Genomic DNA, 25,644 nt, shown 5'->3' with positions numbered 1-25,644 from the left:
TCAGCAAAACCTTTTCAAGGGCAATTAGGGATGGGCAATGAATGCTGGCCTAGCCAACGATGCCCACATTTCATAAATGAATAAAAAGAGACTGGATTACTGGAGACATATCTCTTTGAGGATTGGATCCTGTGTAGTTATTATGGCTTCCAAGTTTTCTGACTGTGATCTGGAAATAGGCACCTGGAGGATAACACACTCCAAAAATATCACTTGTCATGGGCATGCTTCCCAAATGTATAAAGTCCTCCAGATCTGGAAAGTCCTGTGCACCTTGTACTTTTTATACAACTATTAAACACAGCAAGCTTAGTATGGTTCTTAGCCAGTTACAGGGCATGGAGCTGATTCTTACGTTTACCAATTACTAAGTCCAGGATAATGTTAGATGGGTGCAACACTTGCTGTTGCAAATGAATTAAGTAATATTTTGCAGGTTCCAGATTGGCTTCAGGCTATAGGTCAAGGTAATATGACAGCAATGCCAGGGTTAGCTTCGATTACTAAATCTGCAATTAAATGGATCATTGATACCATCTCAGGAGCATTTGGAAGTACTTTGGGTGTCTTCCCATACATCATTCCAGTATTCACTGTGATTGGGATCGTGATCCTCATTTTGGTAACTAAGTAGTACCTTCTCTTCAATGGTTATATGCAATGTTGTTACCTTTTGCAGAATTTTTGCTTTTGACAATACAGATCTCTTCAAATTTGAGAATGACATCTAATAACAGCGTTAAACAGCCTAACCAAACTTAAATATCTCTTTGTAACATTATTTAGACTTAAAACTTGAATTCTTCATTAGTAAAAGGTTATACTTTCTTTTCATAGAACTATTAATGTTGCAATTGACTTAACTTCAAATATGAATTGCATATTCGGTTCTTTAATAACTTTTATATAATTTAGAAAGTATATTCTTCTGTATCCAAACTCGAGAACCCACCTCCATACACTTTATACTGGAGAGATCGCAGGTTCTTATAATGCCTCGGTTGTTATAATCTGACTAAGACCTTTTTTTAAAAGGCTATCTAGAGAACGTTAGTGTTCCCTGATGGTTAGTTTCCTTTGGGGAGAGTTAGATCGGTTTTCAGACCCATTTAAGTGTCTGTGAAATCTCTTTCTCAACCTTAAGTGAGCGTGATCCTGAATAGTCCCAAAGAAGGTCTAGGATGATAATTCACTTCATATAGCCTGGCCAGTCGTTGCAGCAACGAAGCCCTAAAGCGTGAAACAATTCGCAACTGCATTGTCGTGGTGATGCTGGGGCACATGCTGTCAGACTTTCTATAAACAAGGGAGGGTTTAACGTTAAAGAAGGCTGAACAGTGCAAGGCAAGTAGGCAATGCTGCGAGAACAGAATTGGATGGACTTCGGGCACACGCCGAGGCTCGGGTGGGGGTGGTCGATCCAGCAGGTTGGCCTGTCAGCTGGCGGGGTGGTGGGGGGTGGGGGGGGGGGCTACATTTGCCTATCCCCTTCCCTTCGATACACAGTTCCCACTGTTGATCCTGTGGATTCCAACAAGTGAGTCGCCTGATGCAGAATAACACTGAATAAAATTGTTGTTCTTAAAAATATTGGGGTGGATCTTGGAGTTGTGTAACTCAAGAGCGGTAAAACGCAGCATGAGATGTAAAACGGGAAGTGATTGTTTTAAACTGTCGCATAAAATCACGATCGAAGCAAGGTTTGTTCAGTTTTAGAGTGCCATTATCCTACATATTATTGGAATTTCTTTTAGTAAATATGAAGTTCAACGTCAATACCCGGTTCTTGAACAAGTTTAAAAACATGTATTTTCCCCCCTACATTGTCACTCTTTTCCAACCCCCTGAGGACATACCAAATTTAGGTCACTTTCCTACTAATGTGGGATTCAACCATTTGATAAGTACTGAATTTTATAAATGCATTCCATCCCTTAACTCCCTCCCTCTCTTGTGCAACACCACTGGACTGTAAATTACACCAAGATCAGCGGTTATGGGAAACGATTATGCTCCACGGAGCATAAAAACCAGAAAGGCCAGTTTCTGTGCTGTTTATTCTACATATTTCCTTGCAATCTTCGCATGCAACATTATTCCTTCTGTGACGAAAGCATTTTAATTGCAACACCGAGCATCAGGGGAAATTTTGCCGAAGTTTGGAATTGATCAGTCATAATACCAGCAGATAAAACAGGTGCTACCAGACCTGCTGAGTTTCTCCAGTACTTTCTGTCTGAATTTCCGGTCTCCAGCATCCGCAGTATTTTGCTTTTATTAGAATTACATTTGGGTTTGTCACCACACTTTGATTCCGCTGAAACGTAGCGACATCAGAGTGAGTTAGTGACTCTTCGCTCAGGTTATACATCCCACTGTCAGGTAAGATTAAGGTAATATTCTTAACTCTCCTTGTTTGTTCTGGGTACCCTCATCTCTTGAAAGTTTTCTTGATCACTTGGTGAGTCTGAGACATACCAGATAACTGGAAAAGGGAATTGGATCATAATCTGTAAAGTAAAAATGTTTAGGGATATAGGGAAAAGGCGGGGGAGTATTACTGGGCGAATTGTACTAGCAGAGAGCCAGCAAGGACATGACGGGTCAATAGTCTTTTTCAGGGCTGCAGCCACTCTATAATTCTATCATTTGGTAATCCGTAAAGGACCAGAATTAACAATTTGACAGTACGGGATCAGCGGGCAAACCTTGTCTATAATAGGACAGGAGTGAGTTCGAGATGGAGAAAAATCACTCACAAACACAAGGAAGTGTGAGGTCATTCACATTGGAGAAAAAAAGAAGAAAAAATGAGTATTTTCTAAATGGTGAGAAACTACAAACTCTAGAGGAGCAAAGAGATTTAGGAATCCAACTATATAAATCTTTAGACGTCACTAAACAAGTACAAAAAAAACAATCAAAATGACGAATGGAATGTCGGCTTTTACCACAAGGAATTGGAATAAAAAACAGGAGGAAATGATTGTTCAGCTGTACAGAGCCTTGGCCAGCCACCATCTGGAGTAGTGCATTCAGTCCAGACATAGCAGCACAGGAATGATAATGGGTGATCGTCACAGAGGGTGACAGAAGGATGGTTTAGTGACTGGAAGTCAGTGTCCAGTGGCGTGCCACAGGGATCTGTGCTCAGTCCCATATTATTTGTCATTTATATAAACGACGTAGATGACTATGTGGGGGGTGGGGGGGGGGGGGGGTGGGGTGGTGAATTAGTAAATTTGTGGTTAATAGAGAGGCTGAGTGTATTGGACTAAAGGAAGATATAGATGGGTTGGTCAAATGGGCAGGTAAGTGGCAGATGGAATTTAACCCTAAAAAGTGTGAGGTGATACACTTTGGAAGGAGTAATTTGACAAGGAAATATTCAATGAACGGCATGACTCTAGGAAGTTCTGAGGGACAAAGGGACCTTGGCAAGTGTGTCCATAGATCCCTGAAGGTGGAGGGGCATGTTAGTGGGGTAGTGAAAAAGGCATATGGACACTTGCCTTTATCAATCGAGGCATAGATTACAAAAGTAGGGAGGTCATGCTGGAGTTGTATAGAACCTTGGTGAGGTCACAGCAGTTCTGGTCGCCACATTATAGGAAGGATGTGATTGCACTGGAGGGGGTGCGAGGAGATTCACCAGGATGTTGCCTGGGATGAAACATTTAAGTTATGATGAGAGGTTGGATAGACTTGGGTTGTTTTCATTGAAACAGAGAAGACTGAGAGGCGAACTGATTGAGGTGTACAAGATTATGAGGGGCATGGACAGGGTGGATAGGGAGCAGCTGTTGCCCTTAGTTGAAGGGTCAGTCACAAGGGGACATAAGTTCAAGGTGAGGGGCAGGAGGTTTAGGGGGGATGCGAAGAAAAACGTTTTTACCCCGGGGGGTGGTGACGCTCTGGAATGCGCTGCCTGGGAGGGTGGTGGAGGTGGGCTGCCTCACATTCTTTAAAAAGTACCTGGATGAGCACTTGGCACATCATAACATTCAAGGCTATGGGCCAAGTGCTGATAGTGGGAATAGGTAGGTAGGTCAGGTGTTTCTCATGTGTCGGTGCAGACTCGATGGGCCCAAGGGCTTCTTCTGCACTGTGTGATTCTGTGATAAATAGTAGCTTGGAAGGGCCATTGCACAGTTTCACCAGAAAGATACTGGATTTTAGGGGACTAAATTATGAGGACAGTTTGCATAAACATGGCTTTTATTCTCAAGCATATAAGAGATTGAAGGGTAGTCTGATCAAGGTGTTAAAATGTTTAGAGGATTTGAAAGGGTAGATGCTGAAAGATTATTTCCGTGTTGGTGAAGATCTATATAAAAGTGACGCAATAGCAAAATTAGAGCAAGAAAATTCAGAGATCACATCAGGAAATGTTTTTTCAAAAATGAGGAAATAGAACTTTGGAATTATTTCCCTTGATAAACTGTGGATGTTGAGTCAATTGGAGCTTTCAGTGTTCAGATAGATAAGTTGTAGTTGGCTAGAGGTTAGCAAGGGATATGGAGCAAAGGTGGAAAATGGAACTGAGGGACTGATCAGTCATCATCGATTTGAATGGTAGATCAGGTCCAAGAAGCTGAATGGCCTATTCATGTTCCTATGCCAAGTGAATGTTGAAAATACCCGATACACTGTTCTCATCCGATATTCACAGCCAGCATTCCCAGTGAAGGTGACTGGACAGCAGTGACTGCACAGAGCCCTTACTGATTCCTCCCTCAGCTCCTGGCTGTTGGTAACAAGAAAAAGGGAAACAGAAAATGCAGAGCGAATGGCACAGAGCAGAGGATTGGGGTTGAATTAATAGTGCTTTCAAAGAGCCAGCACAGGTAGACAGGGCCGAATGGCCTCGTGTGTGCTGTATGATTTTGTTATCTTCTCAGCTTTCAACCCTGCTGAGATCAGGTAACTTAACCTGTCAACAGAATTATATCTAGGATCTGTCTCTGTACTGAGAAGAGGGGGGAGGGGTTGAGGAAAACAAGGTAGAACAGTTTTATTTATATATTTAATTATTTTAAGTCGTGTGACTCATGTAGTTCAGCAGAAGAAATATTAACACATTCGATGCTGGAATTTTTCTGACACCCACCTGATAAGGTAGGCTGTGTGAACTTGGATTTAATGACAGTGACTTAAAAGTGGGACTTTGGACAATCTTTGTTCTAACTGGAAGAAATGTTCAGTTCTGTAGAAGTCACATTCTTGTTTCTATCCCCAAGACAGCAAGGATTCGAGGCTTGAAGGGAGAAGACAGGAAATGGCAGGAAAAAAGTTAGGACACTAACTCCATTCAGATTCCCAATGCTATGCGGCTTCCAAATGAATTGTTCGAAATTTTGGGCCTACTTTAGATTATAATAACGCAAAGCTTTAGGCAGAAAATGGCCATACAACTTCCCCTTCCAACATCTCGGCTTCACTGTGGTTCTCGGACTAATAACTCTGAATGTCTCTTTCTAGCACCGACTCATCCATAATTCTTTGAAATCCTACTGTAGTTCTCTGTTCCACCACCCTACATGTTCTATCATGCTCATGCTGGAAAAAAACCTTGCTTAAATTTATTTTCTGTGGACACCCTCACTTCATAACTGTGTCCACCACTCCTGCAATCCTGAGACATGCTGCATTTCCTGGACTTCATATCTCCGAAACATAGGAACTCTTATGTTTCCCTGTTTTTGTGTTTTAGACAGAATTGTGCACAAGATGTCACAATTGTAGTTAATGATTGCAAGTTGAGATATATAATAGAATATTGGTTTACGAATCAGAAAAGACTCATTTACTCTACTATATCTTTCAGAAAATTGTGGTGAAAATGGCTTACTTGTCGAAGGGTGATGGAAATGTCCTTGCACCAGGCCAATTCCCACCACCACAACCGCTGGCCCTGCAATTGGTGCAACACTTGGGAAACGGTCAAGTGAACCAAACCACATCTACCACACTCACTCAAAATAATGCTTGTGTCCAGGCGTTCAAAGGAAAACTCATGGCCCTGGGTGTAAGTATACTTTCCAAAGTGGGAAAGATTGTTTATATTTTAGCCCAATGCGGGTCCAAAAAATAGACAAAGGTGCAATGTAGCAATGTAAAATGATATTGACGTGGCTTGCATGACTTTGCTTTCGACATATCTGCAGGAGATTACCCACTGGGGTACAGCAGCGTAATGAATATATCAAAGGATTAGTAATCTAAAGACCAGGATTGATAATCTGGAAACAGGAATTTAAATCCCACTATGGTCACTGGGGAATTAAAATTTAATTAAATATATCTGGAATCAATAATGATTACCATGAATTTTGTGGATTGTAACAAAAACCTATCTGGTTCACTAATGTCCTTTAGCGATGGAAATCTACCATCCTTAACTTCACTGGCCTATACACAACTCCAGACCCAATTAAAAGCAAAAAACTGCGGATGCTGGAAATCTAAAACTAAAACAAAAATACCTGGGAAATCTCAGCAGGTCTGGCAGCATCTGCAGAGAGGAACACAGTTAACGTTTCGAGTCCGAATGACCCTTCAACAGAACTAAGTAAAAATAGAAGAGAGGTGAAATATAAGCTGGTTTAAGGGGGGGTGGTGGGACAGGTAGAGCTGGATAGAGGGCCAATGATAGGTGGAGATAACCAAAAGATGTCACAGACAAAAGGACAAAGAGGTGTTGAAGGTGGTGATATTATCTAAGGAATGTGTTAATTAAGGGTAGAAAGCAGGATGAGCAAGGTACAGATAGCCCTAGTGGGGGTGGGGTGGGGTGAAGGAATCGAAAAAGGCTAAAAGGTAGAGATAAAACAATGGATGGAAATACATTTAAAAATAATGGAAATAGGTGGGAAAAGAAAAATCTATATAAATTATTGGGAAAAAAAAGGGGGGGGGGGGGAATCGGAAAGGGGGTGGGGGTGGAGGAAAGAGTTCATGATCTAAAATTGTTGAACTCAATATTCAGTCCGGAAGGCTGTAAAGTGCCTAGTTGGAAGATGAGGTGCTGTTCCTCCAGTTTGCATTGAGCTTCACTGGAACAATGCAACAGGCTAAGGATGGACATGTGAGCATGAGAGCAGGGTGGAGTGTTGAAATGGCAAGTGACAGGGAGGTCCGGGTAATGCTTGCAGACAGACTGAAGGTGTTCTGCAAAGCGGTCACCCAGTCTGCATTTGGTCTCTCCAGCGTAGAGGAATCCGCATTGGGAGCAATGAATGCAGTAGACTAAATTGAGGGAAGTGCAAATGAAATGCTGCTTCACTTGAAAGGAGTGTTTGGGTCCTTGGACAGTGAGGAGAGGGGAAGTGAAGGGGCAGGTGTTACACCTTCTGCGGTTTCATGGAAAGGTGCCGTGGGAGGGGGTGAGGTGTAGGGGGTGATGGAGGAGTGGACCAGGGTGTCCTGGAGGGAATAATCCCTGTGGAATGCCACCAGGGGGTGTGAAGGAAAGATGTGTTTGGTGGTGGCGTCATGCTGGAGTTGGCGGAAATGGCAGAGGATGATCCTTTGAATGCGAAGGCTGGTGGGGTGATAAATGAGGACAAGGGGGAGTGCATCATGTTTCTGGGAGGGAGAGGAAGGTGTGGGGGCGGCTGCGTGGGAGATGGGCCGGACACGGTTGAGGGTCCTGTCAACCACTGTGGGTAGAAAACCTCAGTTAAGGAAGAAGGAGGACATGTCAGAGGAAATGTTTTTGAAAGTGGAGTCATCAGAACAGATGCAACGGAGGTGAAGGAACTGAGAGAATGGGATAGAGTCCTTACAGGAAGCTGGGTGTGAGGAGCTGTAGTTGAGGTAGCTGTGGGAGTTGATAGACTTGTAATGGATATTGGTGGACAGTCTATCATCAGAAATTGAGACATAGATGTCAAGGAAGGGAAGGGAAGTGTCAGAGATGGACCATGTGAAAATGATAGAGGGGTGGAAATTGGAAGCAAAATTAACAAATTTTTCCAGGTCCAGACGAGACCATGAAGCAGCACCAAAGGAATCATCGATGTACCAGAGAAAGAGTTGTGGGAGGGGGCCGGAGTAGGACTGGAACAAGGAATGTTCCACATACCCCATAAAGAGACAGGCATGCGGTTACCCATAGCCACACCTTTTATTTGGAGGAAGTGAGGGGAGTTTAAGGAAAAATTGTTCAGTGTGAGAACAAGTTCAGCCAGACGGAGGAGAGTAGTGGTGGATGGGGATTGTTCAGGCCTCTGTTCGAGGAAGAAGCGGAGAGCCATCAGATCATCCCTGTGGGGGATGGAGGTGTAGAGGGATTGGACGTCCATGGTGAAGAGGAGATGTTTGGGGCCAGGGAACTGGAAATCGTTGATATGATGTAGGGTGTCAGAGGAATCACGGACGTAGGTGGCCCTTTATCCAGCTCTACATGTCCCACCACCAACACCACCGCCCCCCCCACACCCCTTAAACCAGCTTATTTTTCACTTATTTTCTATTTTTACTTATTTCTGTTGAAGAGTCATACGGACTCGAAGCGTTAACTGTGTTCCTCTCCGCAGATGCTGCCAGACCTGTTGAGTTTTTCCAGGTATTTTTGTTTTTGTTCCAGACCCAATTAATGTGTTTGACTCTTAACTCTTCTCTCAAATTGTGTAGCAAGCTGTAGAGTAATATTAAACCCTTATGGCCTCCCAGTTGCCTCCCAAGAGGTGGGCACGCCATGATGTCAGCAATAATCATCCCACTACGGCCAAGGTGCTGCCACCAGAACAAACTTCTGGCCCTCTAATTTCTCCAAAATGTCACCCTAGGGTCCAGCTGGCTGCCACAGTGGGGTCACCTCCTGCTTTCTGTCAGCGGCGGACTTCAAACTCCTCTGAATAATTCAACTCAATTAATTCTGTTTCAGGATCCACAGATGTTGCCACGCTCACTGAGTATTTCCAGCATCTCTGTTTTACTTTAGATAACCAGCAATCATAGCATGTTGCATTTGTTTCATATTTTACACCTGCAATATAATGTGTTTGAGGGATGTTTTGTGGCACAGTTGGTAGATTCACTGCCTCTGGGACGGAAGCTCTGGCTTTGAGTCCCATTCGAGGAATTGATGGCCACAGAAGGTGCATTCTTAACATAGCCAAAGAGGTTGATTATCAACATGTAAATCCTTCCAATACACCTATGGCAGTAAAAGCATGAGAGTCTCCTGGTCTGCCATGCTTGATGCAGTGTGGTCACCCTCAGCTATAGCCTTTGGTGACAGGCTAGGGACCTGTTCCAGGAAAAACTAGCTATGGAAACAGACATAAGCACATGCTTTATCTGTCTCATGTGTCATTAGACATGGGAAAGAAATAACGATAAAGTAATTTGCTTACATTTTGAGTTGTTATCATCTGAAATGTACTGCCTGAAAGGGTGATGGAAGCAGATTCAATAGGTACTTTCAAAAGGCAATTGAAGATATACCTGACAAGGTAAAAACATGCAAGGTTCGGGGTAAAATGTTGGTGGCATGGAATTAATTGGATAGCTCTTTCAAAGAAGTGGCACAGGTAAAGTGGGCTGAATGGCCTACTTCTGTTGCTATGTGGTACCAGGATAATGTAGTAAAATTCAGAGTGGGGAAAATTTCCATCATTACCACCTGTGTGGTAATTAAGCGTTATCAGGAAAATCTGATGAAGAAAATTGCACATTCCTTTCAGTCCCCATTAGATTATCCTTATATCAATCTCAATGGATGGAAAATCAGATGGATTCTGTTACTGACGTACTATTATCCCCACCGGAACTTATTTCATACACACCACGCAGACCAGGATCTGCCACAGTGTCATAGAATAATATTCACCCTTCTTTCAAAAGATGAGTTTCACCCACATACCATAAAAGTATTTCCGGTAATGCTGCAGTATTGACATTAAATCAATAAGTTAATTATAAAATAGAGCAGTTTCCATGAATTATTCTGCATTTTCGAGTTTTCATTTTCTATGATAAATCCTAAGAAGTGCCTTTTCAAATTCAGAAATTCTAAGTTGTGAATTCATTGTGCAGTTTATCCAGAGTAGAAATCAATGGGCTGAATTTAAAGCTCTAAGATAGGGAGTGTCATCACACCAGTTTCCGATAATACTGCACATGGGTAGGTCAAAAAGTCAGGAACCTACCTGCATTATTTCAATAACAATTTAAAAGGCAATTCAGCTAATTAACTATCCATCTCACTGCAATAATATGGACAGAAGACAATAATACGCCTTTAGGGCAAGATTTACGACAGATGGAGAATCTGTTTCTTTAAAGGCAAGCTTGTTTGAGCAGGTTTAAAAATGGAGCTGAGACTAGAGCCTCAGTTTTGCAGTTCAAACTCTGCTGACTGCAAGGACTGTAAAAGTCAGAAGAGTGTCTGTCGATCGAAATAATGTGCGAGACCGGGATGCATTTCCACAATCTGGCTCTGGCAAAGGGAGGCCCACTGCAGGAAGAGAATGTTGAGGCAGCTCCACAGGGCACAGATGATGAATCCAGTGGTGAGTCAGATGAGGAGCCCGGTGAAGAGCCCGGTGAGGACATGGAGGCATACCTCTGGATTTTTTCAGGGAGGCAAGGACACCAGAGATACTCAATGCGCTTTGATCCAACACCCCTTCAGTTGGGTTGTCAAAGATCTTCTTCCACCTCATTCCATCCCGGATGTCTGAGATGACCCTTTCCTTTGAACCCAAAGTCCACTCTGTGCCAGTGCAATAAGGTTTAGAGCCACTTACATCCAGCATTAGATGCTGACATGCCCTGCACCTACAAAACAATTGAAGCATACTCAGGCCATTAAGACAGTAGCAAAGTTTATATCATGCTGGCACTGACATCAAATGAACATAACAAAATATGGTGTTACTGGTCACACCAGTAAACATATTAACAAAACATGGCAGAACAGAAGATCACCCATGAACAGTCCCTCTTATGCTCATGATGCCTTAAACTTACGCTTATGAGTGCTGCATCTTGTTGCCCCATCCTCACTGGCAGCAGCATTGGAGGCAGCCTGCTGATTCTGCTGTCCTGTTGGCCTTGATGAGCTTGGCAGTCATCCTCTGGCCACTGGAGCCTGTGCTGGCCCTGCCTGGGAGGGATTGGCCAGTGCCACGGCTGGCATTTCCCCAGTCATCACAGCCTCACCAGATGCCACAGTCACTGGCAGAGAGGCAGACGAGCTCCTTCAGTCCCTGGAGTTGCCTCTCCATGAGAGTCACCACTCTCTCAATGGAGGAGGTAGTGCACTCGGGCATGAGGGTCAACGCAGTGCTCATGCTCCTCATGCACTCCTCCAAAGCAGGGGCCATGGCATGCTTACCCTCATGGATCTCCGCCATATCCTCCCACATGTTCTGCTGGACATCCATCATCTGCTGCCTAACAAATGACTCCAGAGGCTCATTATCTGCCTTTGAATCAGCATCTCCCTGGTCTCCAGCAGTTCTCTGACAGCCGGCACCCTGGGCTCTCTCTGCCTCCACCTGCTCCTCAAGCAAGTATGAAGTGCCCTCACTGCTATGCACTGACATTCTAGCTGATGATCTAATGCCCACTGAGGTGCTGGTATCTGCTCTGGTGCTTGGTGCAGAGAGTGGGTGTGACGCAGGTGCATCTAAAGCTCAGTGGTGCTCTGGCATCAAGGATGGGTTCTTCGGGGTCCTGTGTTTGTGGGTGAGCTGGCAATTCTAGGGGAGAACAATGATGTGTCAATAGTAATAGGCATACTGGTGAGACAATGGAGTCTGCATCATGGCGCCATTGTCTTTCATTGAACAATGGGGACTGCAGGTTTGAAGCTCCCATTAGTGATGAGACTGCACAAGAATGTTTGCACAACCTAACACTCTCATCTCTGTGCACTGCCCTCTTACCTTAGTCAGAGACCCCTGCCTCCACACTGATCCATGCCAACTTGGTACTCACCCTTGCTGAGCGCAGCAGATCATTGAACCTTTTGCAGCACTGCACTCCATGTCATGGCCGCTGATCTTGACAGCCACCTCCTCCCAGGTTTTTTTGGTTTAGGTGCGGAGGCCTCCTCCTGCCACCTCTGGGTAGTAGAGTGCCCCACCTTACACTGACTTCCTCCACAAGGATCAAGGGCACTTGTCAAGAAATGGGGGTCTAAGTGCCCACCCGACTTGCCCTCCCACCTAACATCTCCAGCTGCTGGTGAGGCCATTGTTTGAAACAATTGATTTCCTTGACAGACTCCAAAGATTCTCCTCTGGCAGCCTTCAGGGAGCTGCCTCCGCTGGCTTTAAATTGCCCACTGGGTCGCCATTGGACCTGGCGCCCGACGACCTCCCACCCCTGCCCTGCCCTGCCCTTCCTGACCATTGAGAAGACGCATTTCATGCTGGGCAGACCTTAATTGGCCATCCAGCGGGAAAGTGCGTTTGCAACGCAACTGCAGCCGGGAGCAGATTCCACATCGGCTTCCATTCCCGTTGACTTGGCGTGCACGCCAAGTGTGAAATTCAGCCCATCCTGCTATCCGACCTTTACATCACTATTAGCACCTTCCTCAGTCTTTAACACCATCGTTACCACTCCCGTTGCCTTGTGTCCATGACATCTTTGTCAAATCCCTCCTGAGCTCCCACCTGTCCCTAACCTTCTACTTTGCTCCACCTGCTTCACCCCCTCTCTTCAGCAGAAGAAAAACCCATCACATTTCTACCTCTCTTCAGCTCTGAAGAAGAGTCATACAGGCTCGAAGCGTTAACTCTGTTTGCCTCTCCACAGATACCGCCAGATCGTCTGAGTTTTTCCAGCATTTTCTGCTTTTATTTCAGATTTCCAGCATCCGCTTTCACCTTTCACTTTAGCTCAAATTTAAATTGAATTACCTGACCAGACTGGAAGATGCACAAATCTTCACTATGTATAGTTGATGCACTCGATTGATCATCTGATTGGTCACCTGACACTGTCAAGTGCCAGGGGCCCCTTTAAAATGTTGGCTATTACCTTGTCCCAGGTGCCTGCAGCTTTCGAGACTGCACCCCCTGCCCTGCAGCACTCTTTGTGGGGGATGGCAGTCTGTAACTCTTTTGAGTACAAACCCGTTTCCATCTGTTTCAGATGAAGTTACATTGTTTCATAGTTTGCCATTGTGAGATTTGAACTCTTGATAATCTTTTAAATGAAAACCAAAACATGTTTCCATCTGTTTCAGATGAAATTACATTGTTTCATAGTTTGCCATTGTGAGATTTGAACTCTTGATCTTGGGGTTACAAACCCAGTACCATAACCACTTGGCTATTTAGGCCAAGCCTCAGCAGTCTGTAAGTAGCCTTTGCCACTTATTCACAGCAATTAGCGCATTATCAGGGGCATACCCATGGCGGGCCTGGAAGTTGGAATGCCGTGGATTTCTGGGTGCAGAATCCGCTGTCGGTGAGCGAGGGTATTATTCAGCCCATTGGAGGTGAAAATCATTCCTATGGCAAGGGTGGGTAATCTGCAGTGCCAATTTCACGCCACGGTAAAGCTACTGCCAAAAAGTTGTTTTTCTCAAGTGATCACAATTACCTGGTTCTTGCAGATAACAGAGGTTGTGGTAGCTTGCATCATCATAATCATTGGAATAATAGAAATCAGCGTTGTGATTTATCCACTTAACTACCGTGACTTTTCGGTAATAATCGGGACACCCTGGTGGAGCGGAGGCCTGGTAAGTACTGCTGATGAATACACCAACGTAAAATTATAGGGCTTTCTATATCTAGCTGCCATTCATGATATACATCTGGCATCAATCAAATATCGGCAGCTTTCCACAAAAAATGCTAAGTGCAGTCAGTCTCCAAAACCAATTCTGTACTCCTTGCTTATATTAATAAGAGGGCACAGCTCCACTTTCATGACTGCTGTGCCAATTTGGGCTTCTTTGACCAGCCAGCTCCTCTCGGGTTTCCCTGTTGTAGACACAGCCAAAAAATGTGAGCCAGCAAAAACGCCATTACACTTTCTTTATTGGCTTTGTGTAAACAGTCAGTAGGAACATTAGTTTTCCTCCTGGCTCCAGGATCACTCCTGAGGGCCACTGTTGCATGGTTCCTACTCCCCACCCATTGTCCTTCAAGCACTCCACCCCCACCTGAACTCATGGCACCCAAGGAGTAGAATTCTTGAGTACTACTGGCAGAATCTTATCAGGGCCCATAGACTTTGCTGTATCCAGTGCCTTCAGCCATTTCTTGAAAGCACATGGAGTGAATCGAACCTCAGATTGGTAATCAGTCTACTAATCCTTTCAACCTATTCCCCAAAGGGAAATGGGTGTATGAGGAAATGGCCAACATGAATGTCAGTCTCTGATGTCAGGCCCCACACCCCATAGGCCCATTGAACACCCTTCATTCACTCCCTTTCCAACTTCAAACAGGAACAATGTCTTTCTGAGAAAGGAATCAGAGGGAGGCAGAGAGTATGTGGAATCTATATCTAACCTAAGTCTCTAGCATGAGGGGAGAAGAATTTAGAAAAGATCCCATATTCTAAATGTTATTTAATTCCTCTGAGTTTTATCTCTGATGTGAATTTTTTTTTTCAAGTTTATTATTGCAGGATCACTTGCAATAGCTGTTGAGAGGGAACCAACTCATTGCATGGTAAGTACTTCCTCAAAGAAAGGTTTTGATATGATTAGCTTACAAGTGATATCATCACTCAAGATGACAAACCGGTAAGATGTTGTTGATGCTTATTGTCACATTAAATCCCTATTATTTTATTTTGCACAAAATGAACACTGAGGAATAAAGGGATAAGATAGTGCAGTGGGTGAAAATGCTATCCTCCCACATCTGCCTCTTGGTTTCAAATCCAGCCCATCAAAGTTGACAGAAGCTAAACTTTCTCTCATGGTAATTAAGTGCTGGATGAGGTGAGATGATACACTTCCACTTCTGGAGCATGGGTACAAATCAGCAATATAGAAGATATTTCCAACAGCAAATTAGGTTGATGCAATTAAACTGTGCTTTGTTTAACATGGGTATGTTCAATGGGGCACTCTAGATGAAGCTTTACTCTGTCTAGCCCATGCTATACTAGCCCTGGGTGTGTTTGATGGGACAGTGTCAAGGGAGCTTTACTCTGTATCTAACCCTTGCTGTTCCTGTCCTGGGTGTGTTTAATAAGGCAGTACTTGATGTGATGACTGCATTTCTGAAAAACAAATCTCCCTGATTTCCCAGCAGTTACCTCCCTCATCTCAATGAGGACAAAGTTCAACAAAAATGAATTCAACTTAGTTACATGGTGTCAAACTGAATCACTCACAACACAGGTATAGCGCATTCTACCTGCAAAGCTCACTTGAATGCATCCTATTTTCACATCAAATAGAGCAATGTGTTAAAGTTTATAATAGCGCTTCCCTTACACTACCTCGAACTACTCATTGATCAGAGGAAAGTCTCCAAAGTTGCTCAAGAAAATATACAAATATGGTTAAGGTGAGTTGTTATGTGGAGTAATCTCTCTCTCTCTCTCTGAATAAAGATTTGAAACCTTCAAGTTAGCTTAAATTGACAAAGAACAAACTTAGTCAAAGTCGTTCCTACCTCAAGGTTCTCTTAAACAAGTGTGTCATGGTATAACAATATTTTTGCCTGTAACAGATCTACCTGTGCAGTTTCTTTATCTGCCACTGTCAGTCATCATGGCTTAAAATATATCACGTGACTGGCTTTACCTTGAAGCTGTGTGAAATGAGGAGCTCCATTGTTTATCTGCACTGTCCCTCTAAGCTGCTGACTTATTCCACACTCATTGGGCAGGGGTTTTAGTTTGGCAGGCCAGTGAGCAGATCACCGACCGCGATCGGCCCCCACCCGCGACTTAACACTGGCTGGGCCAATTGATGGCCAGCTAGCGTAAAACTCGCACTGAAAGGCTCCACATTGCCAGGGTGGGGGCGGGAGGAAGGCGAGCTCTGAAGTCAGTGTGGGCGCAGGCAGAGAGCTGCCTCAGGGAGCTGAAGACCTAAATCACCTAAAATAAAGGTCACCTGAAAATGTAGGTAATGAAAATGCTGGGCACAGAAAATTATTTGTATTTTAATTTATCATGGAAACCTCATCCAGCCCGTGGATGAGGTTTTCTGAAAAACGTAAAGGCCACCTGGCCGATTCGTCCACCTGCGAACTCTAATGTTGCACGGGCAACGAAAAGTCTCTGTTAATTGTGCCGTTAATGGGCTTAGTTACCCAATTGCCTGCTTAATTGTTGACTGGTGTGCTTCCAAGTTTAGCGTGCGCCTGCCGACCGAAATATCACATGAGTGCGCAATGATATTGAGACATTTGCCTGACACCATCGCGCGCTGTTTTATGCTTGAGCAGGTCAGGCACCTGCCCGTCCGCTCAGTGAAAAATTCTGCCCATTATTCAACACTACATTTTACACTCATTGTTATTGTTCTCTGCTATCTCCGCATCCTTGATTTTAACATGCTGTGCCACTCTGCACGTAACTATTTTCTTTCAAATCACAAGCTAACTCTTCCATCATGTATTATGTAAAGCCATTTAAACAGTCAGGGTCTACTGTCCTACAATAATGTACTACAGGAATAAATCTTTTTTTAATCCTGTGAATGAACATTGATAGATAACTGCATCACCAAATGAGGCTGAGTAATAAAGACCAGGATGTCCCCAGTTCGGATCTCCGATCCATGAACCTCCATTAAAGTGACAGTTCATACGCTGCTGTTGAACTCAGCGAATGCAAATAAACATTGGGCCATTTCTACAGTGCACAGTCAATCCACAATCCCTGTTTGACACCCAAGTGGAGAGATAAAAAAAAAGTAATCTGGCATGTCTTATCTGGGCAGGGGTAAAGAATCAGTTTGTATTCTCATTCCTGATTACTGTGTGGTTATCCATTCTGGAATGCATGCATTGTTTGTCAGCACTGGAAGAGTTCAGAATCTTTTGCCAGTCCTCACCACTTAAACTCATAAAAAGTTATCCTCAAGCAATGTGCTTAATATCTGTCGATCTAATCATGGGTTACATAGAAAAACATTGGTTCATAATTCTCTTCTATGTTATTAATGGAATATAAATGGAAATTTCATTGGAATTACCCTAACACATCTTTGCAGTTCAAGCCGCCTGTGCTGGGGGACTCATTTAAAACAATTAGCCACAATTCTCCAGGGTCTTAATCTGAAGATAACATTGGTGTATCTGTAGTGACATCAGAAAAGTGGTTACTGTATTTTTCTTGCAATGTGTATCAACACCAAAATAGTTATTGGAATAGAGTTGTATTTCTCAACCAATCCATTGAATATCAATTAGTGTTATGCAGGTTTGCTAAATACCTGACAGCTTGCAAGCTTGTGAATCTAGGAAGAAATCATTACCTCCAATAAATCCAGTCCCTTTTGGATGCATTGACACCAATTTCTCACCTTTTTACCTTTGAATGTATCCCTGTCCAGAAATTGGCTTGGTTATCACTTCTTCATTTCATTCTGCCTTCTGAGCATTTATCCTCTTCAGCTTTGTTAAATCCTTCCATAATCCTCAAAACGGAACATGCTAAGACAGAAATCAATAGATTTCTGGAGACTAATGACATCAAGGGATGTGGAGATAGCACAGGAAAGTGGCGTGGAGGTAGACAATGGGCCATGATCTAATTGAATGCGGAGCAAGCTTGATGGGCTGAATAGCCTACTCCTGTTCCTATGTCTGATATTCCTACTTCATTGTGCCACCTGAAATGCTCCTTTTAAAGAAAAAATGTAGTATACTTCAATAGGGAGGTGGTGACATCGTGGATTAGTATTTCCAGAGGCTCTGGGCACCTGGGTTCAAATCCCATCACGGCAGATTGAATCAATAAAAATCTGGAATTTAAAGTCTGATGATGACCACAAAACCATTGCTGGTTGACATAAAAACCCACCTGCTTCACTAATGTCCTTACCTGGTCTGGCCTACATGTGACTCCAGACCCACCGCGATGTGGTTGACTCTTAAATGCCCCTCTGAACAAGGGTAATTAAGGATGAGCCTGGCCAGCAACACCCACATCCAATGAATAAAAAATAATAATATGGAGAAGGATTGGGCTTGATGGGCTGAATTACCTTTTTCCTCCTTCCACATGTTTTTTTGTGTTGTACTATATTTATTTCTGGATCAGGGGCTGTCAGGGAATCGAAATCATCAATGTCATTTCCCTCTTTCCAGCTGTAATTATGTAGAATATAAACATGGCATTGAGATACACCTTAAACTTTCCTTATGCCTGATATTGGAAACATCTTCATTTCTGGCCCCTCACGGGCACTAATCTATACAAAGATGCTTCACATGGGAAATCAAACTCTCATATCTTTGTTTAAGATTTGGAATGCCCTGCCTGATAGGCTTGTGGATATAGATTCAAACCTAACCTTCAAAATGGAATTGGATAAATTCTTGAAGCAAAACAATATTGGAATTCTTGAAGCAAAACAATATTGGAGACAAATGGGGAAAAGAGCTTGGGAGTGAGACTTATGTGATTGGTCTTGAGTCAGCACAGACTTGATGGTCTGAACTGCACTATTCTATATTCTGTGATTAAAGTTGTGGAAATAATTATGGTGTGGCAACTCAACTGGCCGTATGGTCTATTCCTGCTCCTATTTCTGCTTTATTTATGTCTTATTTTAACTAGTATGAGCCAAAAAAAACTGACATTTATCTGTATTGCTGAGGGAGCAGGGTTATTAGGCAGAATTCAGCTCCTGCAACCCGAGTCCCCCCAATGATTAGGGAACCAGTGGGATACCCGCATCGTTTCTATAGGTGATGCCCAACATGTTTTAAGTGCATTGATGCACTTAACTGACCAGCATCAGACCTCCTGAGGATCAAGGAGGGACATCCCTTATGAGGCCACAGGCAAACCTGACAGGTGGCCTTTGGGATCCATGTGAGATGTGTGTGTGACCAGTTAAATCTCAGAGGCACCATTAAATCCCAGGTGGCTCAGACATAATTGGTGTCAAGTGCCTCATTAATGAGTCTAATTGGCATCGCACTTCCAGCAGGCAGTGTTCTTCTCTAGCGTCCTTCCCGCTCCCAACTTAATTGAGGACAGTTTTCCTAATGCCGGCAATAGGACACATATACTCCACATGATTCTCCCAGTCCTATGAGTGTGCTCCAAAATATTCCTCCCATAGTCTGTGAAACACACTAGAGCAGAAGTATAGATGTTAAGATGAATGAATACTGTGGAGTTTTGTTTGACTGCCATTGGAGGCAGGAGACTATGTATAAAAATCATTGCCTGGAATCTCAGAATGATCCAGCAGAGAAGAAGGCCATTCAGCACTTAGTGCTAATGCTAACTGTTTGGTAGAGCTATCCAATTAATCTCACTCCCTGCTTTTTCCTATAGTCCTGTAAATGCTTTCCTTCAAGTATTTCTCTTTTGAATTTTCTTATTAGATCTGCTTACTTCATCCTTTTCAAGCAGTGCATTCAAGATCACAACAACTCAATATGAAATAGAACATTTCCTCATATCACCTCTGGTTCCTTTCTATAACACCTTTACTGACTCGACTGCTACTGGAAACATCATTACGCTATCAAAACAATTCATCCTATTGAAAACCTCAACAAACAAATACAGCTTCTGCAGCCTATTTTTTTATTTGTTCATGGGATGTTGGTGTCACTGGCCAGGCCAGCATTTATTATCCACCCCTAGTTGCCCTAGTTCAGAGGGCATTTAAGACTCAACCACATTGCTGTGGGTCTGGAGTCACATGTAGGCCAGACCAGGTAAGGACAGCAGATTTCCTTCCCTAAAGGGCATCAGTGAATCAGATGTTTTTTTTTTTACAACAATCATAGTCATCATTAGACTTCCATTTCCAGATTTTTATTGAATTCAAACTCCACCATCTGCTATGATGAGATTCAAACCTGGGTCCCCAGAGCATTACCCTGGATCTCTGGATTACTAACCCAGCAACAATACCACTATGTTATTGCCTCCCTTATTCATGTAAATAAAGTCCTTCATTCCTGGTACCATTCTAGTAAATCTCTGTTGCAACCTTTACAAAATCTTGACATTCTTCCTAAAGTGTGACATTGAATGGGTTTGTATAGATTTAATGATACAGGTAGATTGCAAATAGACTGGAGTAAGAGTAAGCTTGATGAGCCAATTGGTCTTTTCCCCCAACCATGTTTTCTCATATGTTCTTTAATATGTGTTGTTTACTTCTAGATCAGAGGCTGCTTAGGAATGAACATCATCAGTGCCATTGCCTGCTTCCCAGCGGTAATAATATATTCTGTAAACCTTGCGTTTCCAGGCTATTGTTATTCAATTAACTGTTTTCATCATCAGGTGAGTATTTAGTTATATTGATACTGAGCATTTATCAGAAATACCTTTACATGTTTTCTGTCCACTTTAATTTACTTGTGTTTAACACATTGCAGGGTACAATTCCATGTTTGGCCATACTTCTACTGCTGACACTGCTTATTGCAGCAATATCCATTTCAGTTTCCAGCTTCAACTGTAAAGCTATCAACTGTTGCTGTGCCACACCAGAGGTAATCTACATAATGAATTGATCTCAGACTCTACCACATTTATATTGGCTCTCTTTCCCATTTTAGGAAACCGTGCATGTATCAATGATAACTGCTGGGCTCCAACAGTTGCATTACATCCTGGAGAAGTCAATGAAACGACAGGACAGGCAGGGCATAAAACAAGCAGCCAATGTGTTTCTGTCCACTTCTCACCCAGGAACAATTAAAATTGACTTCTCACAATTTTTTTATTGTCCACCCACAGCCCAGTTTTTCCACAAGATAGCTGTTAAGCCAAAAGAAAATGCTGTGAACTACAGCAAGGTTATACCAGCCAAGGCTTGAACCATAAAATGTTACCCCCAGAAACAAGGTGACTTGTCCTTTCAAAATTGAAGCAGTTTGTTTTTCTCCTGTTGCATCCTCCCCCATGCTTTCTGTTTTTTCCACTTGTTCCAGTTTCCAAGCAGCAGATTGATTAGCCTTTAGCTGGGGCTCAGTGGGGAGCATTTTTGTGCTCTCAGCCACAAAGCTGTTGGATTCAGATCCAGAGGATCGCACAAACAGCAATGTGATAATGACCTGAGTGCTTTTTTGCTGATGTTGGTTAATAAATGATCCCGACCCTTTCTAGTCGGGGGGTGGGGTAGCTGGAGTGACTGTGATTTTGAAATATTTAAGAGGAGCAGCCTTTAGATCCAGTATCACCCTTCCCTTACCTGCTTTATTAAAAGGCCGTGGTTATTTGAACAAGTGATCAAGCTGGACAAGGGCAGGGATCTTGCACACAGCGTGAGTATCTCAGTTGGTCTATAATGAGACGCCTATTACCAGAGAAATGTTTCAAGCTCTACATTGGCTGATGGCCTTTAGCTGAAATATTTCAAGATTTTTAAAATATTTTCTTAAATTTTCAACACGTTACCAAGGAAATATGCTTATCTCTCACCCTTCGATATCTTGTATTCAGTACCAGAAAAACAGCATGACTTTATTTAATAATTTACAAATCTTTACCGTAAATAAAACTCTCCATCATAAACATAGTTCGAAAATAAGGTCCATCATAACGAGTCAAATTTTGAACACGGAAGAAAGCTGTATTAGTAAAATGCACAGTTACTAAGGGAACATGTTCAAGTTCCTCCACTGAGATAAACTATTTTCCAGCAATTGAAGGGATAGATTTCCTCATCTGCCCATGTGCAGAAAGTGCTCCCCCTAGTGTTGTAGCTCAAATAAACACAGCCTTGCAGGTGGCTCTGGCACAGAGGCGACACAAACATTACTGCCCCAGTGGGGAAAGTGGCAAGGGAATGGGTCCAATGGTGTGGGAGAGGCGTCTGAGCCATGATGAACTGACTGGCTCATTCTGCACTAATTCTTTTTATTCGTGTTTTTTTTTTCAGCCGGTTGTTATCGTGTACAACACCACAACCACACAACAGATTCCCACCCAACAGTTCCAGCCGAACCCTCCACCTTACAACATGGCGGCGATGGCACCTGTATATGCTGGATAAGAACGGGTTTCTGTGGAAATTCTGTTTAGTACATGTTAGTTAACCTTCCAGAACTTGGCACAATATTATTAGAATATGTGTAAATATTCAGGATTCTGTTCATTTTGCTCTTGAGCTGCACGTGATTCCACTAAGACCACATGTATCGCCCTAGTTGCCTTGAGAAGCCAGCAGTTTTCTTTCTATCCTAGGCTGATGGGGAGGGCATTAAGGGTGCAAACTGTGTGTGTATGTGTGTGTGTGTCAGGGGAGAAATTGGTGAACCCGTTGCATTGTTCCAACCGTCCAGACCTTTAATCGTGATTTACTTACGGTGGCAGTCCACTAGTTACTAGATTTATTCAATCAATTTCATGACTAGTTCAGGGCCATAATCGATACATTACTCACACACATACCTCATTGTCTCATATGTGCGACAGTCAAGCAAAGTTCCATGTCTTGAGCATCAACCCTTCGGAGTAGAGCTTGATTTTGTCCGCTATTGTATAAACGGGCTGATTTCAAGTCAGCAACCCACTTTACATCTCTCTCGATTTGAAGTCAATGAAAATAAAAATCGAGGGATGTAAATCGGGCTGCCAACTTGATATGCCGGTTTCATGTTATCGCATACCAAAGCAAGATCAACCAGAGAGATGGAGTCTACACCAATTTTTTAAAGTCGTTCTGCGTTTTCCAAACATTGTTAATCTGTTTAAAATTATCCTTGTGAGCCAAAAATGTTGACAAACAGTAGATTTTCAATTTACCGTTTTGTCATTTAACCAGTGTCGTGGCTCAGCCGCCCATTACAGAAACTGTAGTTTTCACTGATACCAGTTTTCATTGAAAATTACAATTTCACTCAAAATTATTAGAAACAACATCAACAGGAATGCCAACTGAACATTTTAGCACAGAGGAATTACAACCTAGTGTGTCAACAAATACACGCAGAAATGATCCCCAAAACGGTTTTAAGAAAAAGCGTTCTGTAACGATACACACATATTGGAAAATTACATGTGTGTTCATTCACCTGTGCTAATAATTCAATTGCAGACAAAGGTCACAACCTGTAGCTCAACACGTTGCCAAATAACAGTGTCACCTAAACACACGATAAAGTATAAAATGCAATGGCACCCATGAATAATTTGGCACCACAAGCTCACAAATGGAATGTCACATTCAATAAATAGTAAACTGAAAAATGTCATCAAGACACATTAGCAAACAAGACACAGTAAAATCATCCAAACAAGGTAAATAATGCACAATAAGTCAACTGAACACATTAATTAGTACACAGAATTAACTAAACATTGATAAACATTAGACAATATTAATTAATAGAACACATAAATTTCACAAGTATATTAAAAGATATTTCAAGGAAAATTGTTTTGCATGCTTTATATCAGTACATTGGTGTTGGAATAGTTTAACCCCTCCAGCTCAATTTACTCTGCTGTTTTTAAATGGATTTGGCATTTAGATGGCTGGACTGAGATTCACATTCCTAATTCAAATCGTGATACATTATCATATTGCTGTCCTTAAAAGGCAAATGAGAAAGAAAGATTTAGTAATTAATGCTATTTTTCAATCAACTTGGAATGTATAATGGGGATTATAGGGTGAGACTCCCCTTCAAATGATTGCTTCTATGGGGTGGATGGCCAGAGTTTTCTGATGTTACTATATTGTTCTGATGTATAATAAATCTACACAAATAAAAAATATTAATTTGTTGAACCTTGAAAGTACTGAATGAAGTAATAGACTCTCAGCAAGTGGTGAAACATGGTTGATTAGATTTGAATGTAAGGGGACATCTATCACCATGCTGTTAGTTTTGTCTGAAAGAACTGTCCACTGATTGTATCAGTTCCTTTCTTATATCTGCGCACTTCTTTATTCTCTGAAATGTTTGCTGCCTCAATCCAATCTCAGCCAGTATCACCATCTGAAATCTGTTTAACACTTTCATTTCCTGCTGCTCTCTGCTGATATTTCCTCGATTGCATGTATAATCTCAGTCAAAAAGCTACTGCCACCATGAGAGGGTGCTGCATTGTTGCTGAAGCTGTCGTTTAGTTAAGACATCAATTCCCAGGTTATTTCTGGAAAAACTCAGCAGGTCTGATAGCATCTGCGGAGAGGTATATTCCTCTCTGCATATGCTGTCAGACCCGCTGAGTTTTTCCAGGAATTTTTGTTGTTGTTTCAGATTTCCAGCATCCACAGTATTTTGCTTTTAACCCAGATTATTTCTATCTGTCCTAGTGATTCAGCGAGAACTAACAGCACAGAAACAAGCTATTTGGGCCAATAAGTCTATTTCTTGTGTTTATGCTTTCACAAGGCTCCTCCCACCTTACTTCATCTACCCCTGTGTGTAAGCATTAAAAATCAAATGGTGATCATGGATTACAAAGTCCTTTTAGTCCATCTTAATTGATTCATCCAGAGAGATCTAAACTTCCCACATTGTAGCATCTTCAACTGTTTCTTAAATTATTTCAGCTGCTTTTTGCATCCACCAATCCTTATCTGGAAAAGTATTCCACATGTTGATTATTTTTTGAGAATTATAAATTTCTGATGTCAGCAGTGTGGTTATTGTTACCAGTTCCATCCCAAAAGATAAAATAAAATAACATGCTGGGTTAAACTTTATCTATACCCTTTCAAACCAATATATCACTTTAAAGTCAGCCATCAAAATGTGTCTTTTCAAAACAAAAATTTCAAGTTTATCAGAACTTACCTTATAGCTCCTCGTCAATGTCAGTTGGGAGTCAGATGTACCACACTTGTCTTAGGGCAGAATGTTGAGGGTTCAACTCCCATTCCTGTAACATGAGCCCAAAATCTATGCTAATGCTTCAGTATAACACAGAAGGGGTACTGTACTGTTGGATCTGCCACCTTTCAGATGAGATTTTAAATTGAGATCCTGTCTGTTCTTCTCTATATGGCCTCTAGTTCTTGAACGTGTTTCCAGTGATTGGAAATACTATTCATGTGTGATCTGACCAGATGATCTGAAAGTTTGATCTCTAACTTATCTTTCTACAGCTTTAGCTAGACAATTTAACATCCAACCTCAACCGGTGCTTTGCTGATTGCTATTCTGCATTGGTGGAACAGTCATGGAAATTTTCTTACCATTCCCCAATGAGAGATCAGTGAAAGTTCCTGAGAAATGGTTAAAACAGCCATTTACAGCATTCAGCAGGGCTTCTGCCATCATTACAACAGGACAAGCAGAACACAGAGGAGATTCTCCAAATGTGTTTGAGTTCACTAAGACTAAGGCACAGATTTTTGCTGACTTGAGAGTTCTTTTTAGAAACGGTGGACCCAACACAATTCCTGCCCCCATCCATTTTTGTAGCAATTTTCGCCAGCATGAGATAAGAGTGCAGGTAGTTAACGGCCCTTGTCAATTACGTTGCAAGTTTGGGCAGATTAAACCACCACCCTCCCCCTTAACCCCCACAATTTTACTGGAG

The 25,644-nt window shown here is 42.5% G+C and overlaps 1 protein-coding gene across 3 annotated transcripts; it reads left to right on the top strand.

Annotated features, from left to right (window-relative positions):
* Window positions 1–1,993: 1,993 nt before the first annotated feature.
* Window positions 1,994–23,881, top strand: LOC121272088 (membrane-spanning 4-domains subfamily A member 4D-like). 3 transcript variants are annotated; one of them, XM_041178539.1, is made up of 7 exons: window positions 1,994–2,382; window positions 5,828–6,028; window positions 13,583–13,711; window positions 14,595–14,651; window positions 20,302–20,424; window positions 20,520–20,636; window positions 22,028–23,881. In XM_041178539.1, exons 2-7 carry the CDS (start codon window positions 5,843–5,845, stop codon window positions 22,139–22,141), a joined length of 726 nt encoding a protein of 241 aa, XP_041034473.1. In that variant the 5' UTR covers window positions 1,994–2,382; window positions 5,828–5,842; the 3' UTR covers window positions 22,142–23,881. The 3 variants fall into 3 exon arrangements, with proteins under 3 accessions (XP_041034473.1, XP_041034481.1, XP_041034467.1); XM_041178533.1 differs by having other exon boundaries at window positions 2,145–2,393; XM_041178547.1 differs by lacking the exon at window positions 13,583–13,711 and having other exon boundaries at window positions 2,136–2,393.
* Window positions 23,882–25,644: the final 1,763 nt, after the last annotated feature.

Source organism: Carcharodon carcharias, chromosome 2 (genome assembly GCF_017639515.1).
Source record: "Carcharodon carcharias isolate sCarCar2 chromosome 2, sCarCar2.pri, whole genome shotgun sequence".
NCBI lineage: Eukaryota > Metazoa > Chordata > Chondrichthyes > Lamniformes > Lamnidae > Carcharodon > Carcharodon carcharias.
This window is presented reverse-complemented; position numbering and strand designations above follow the sequence as displayed.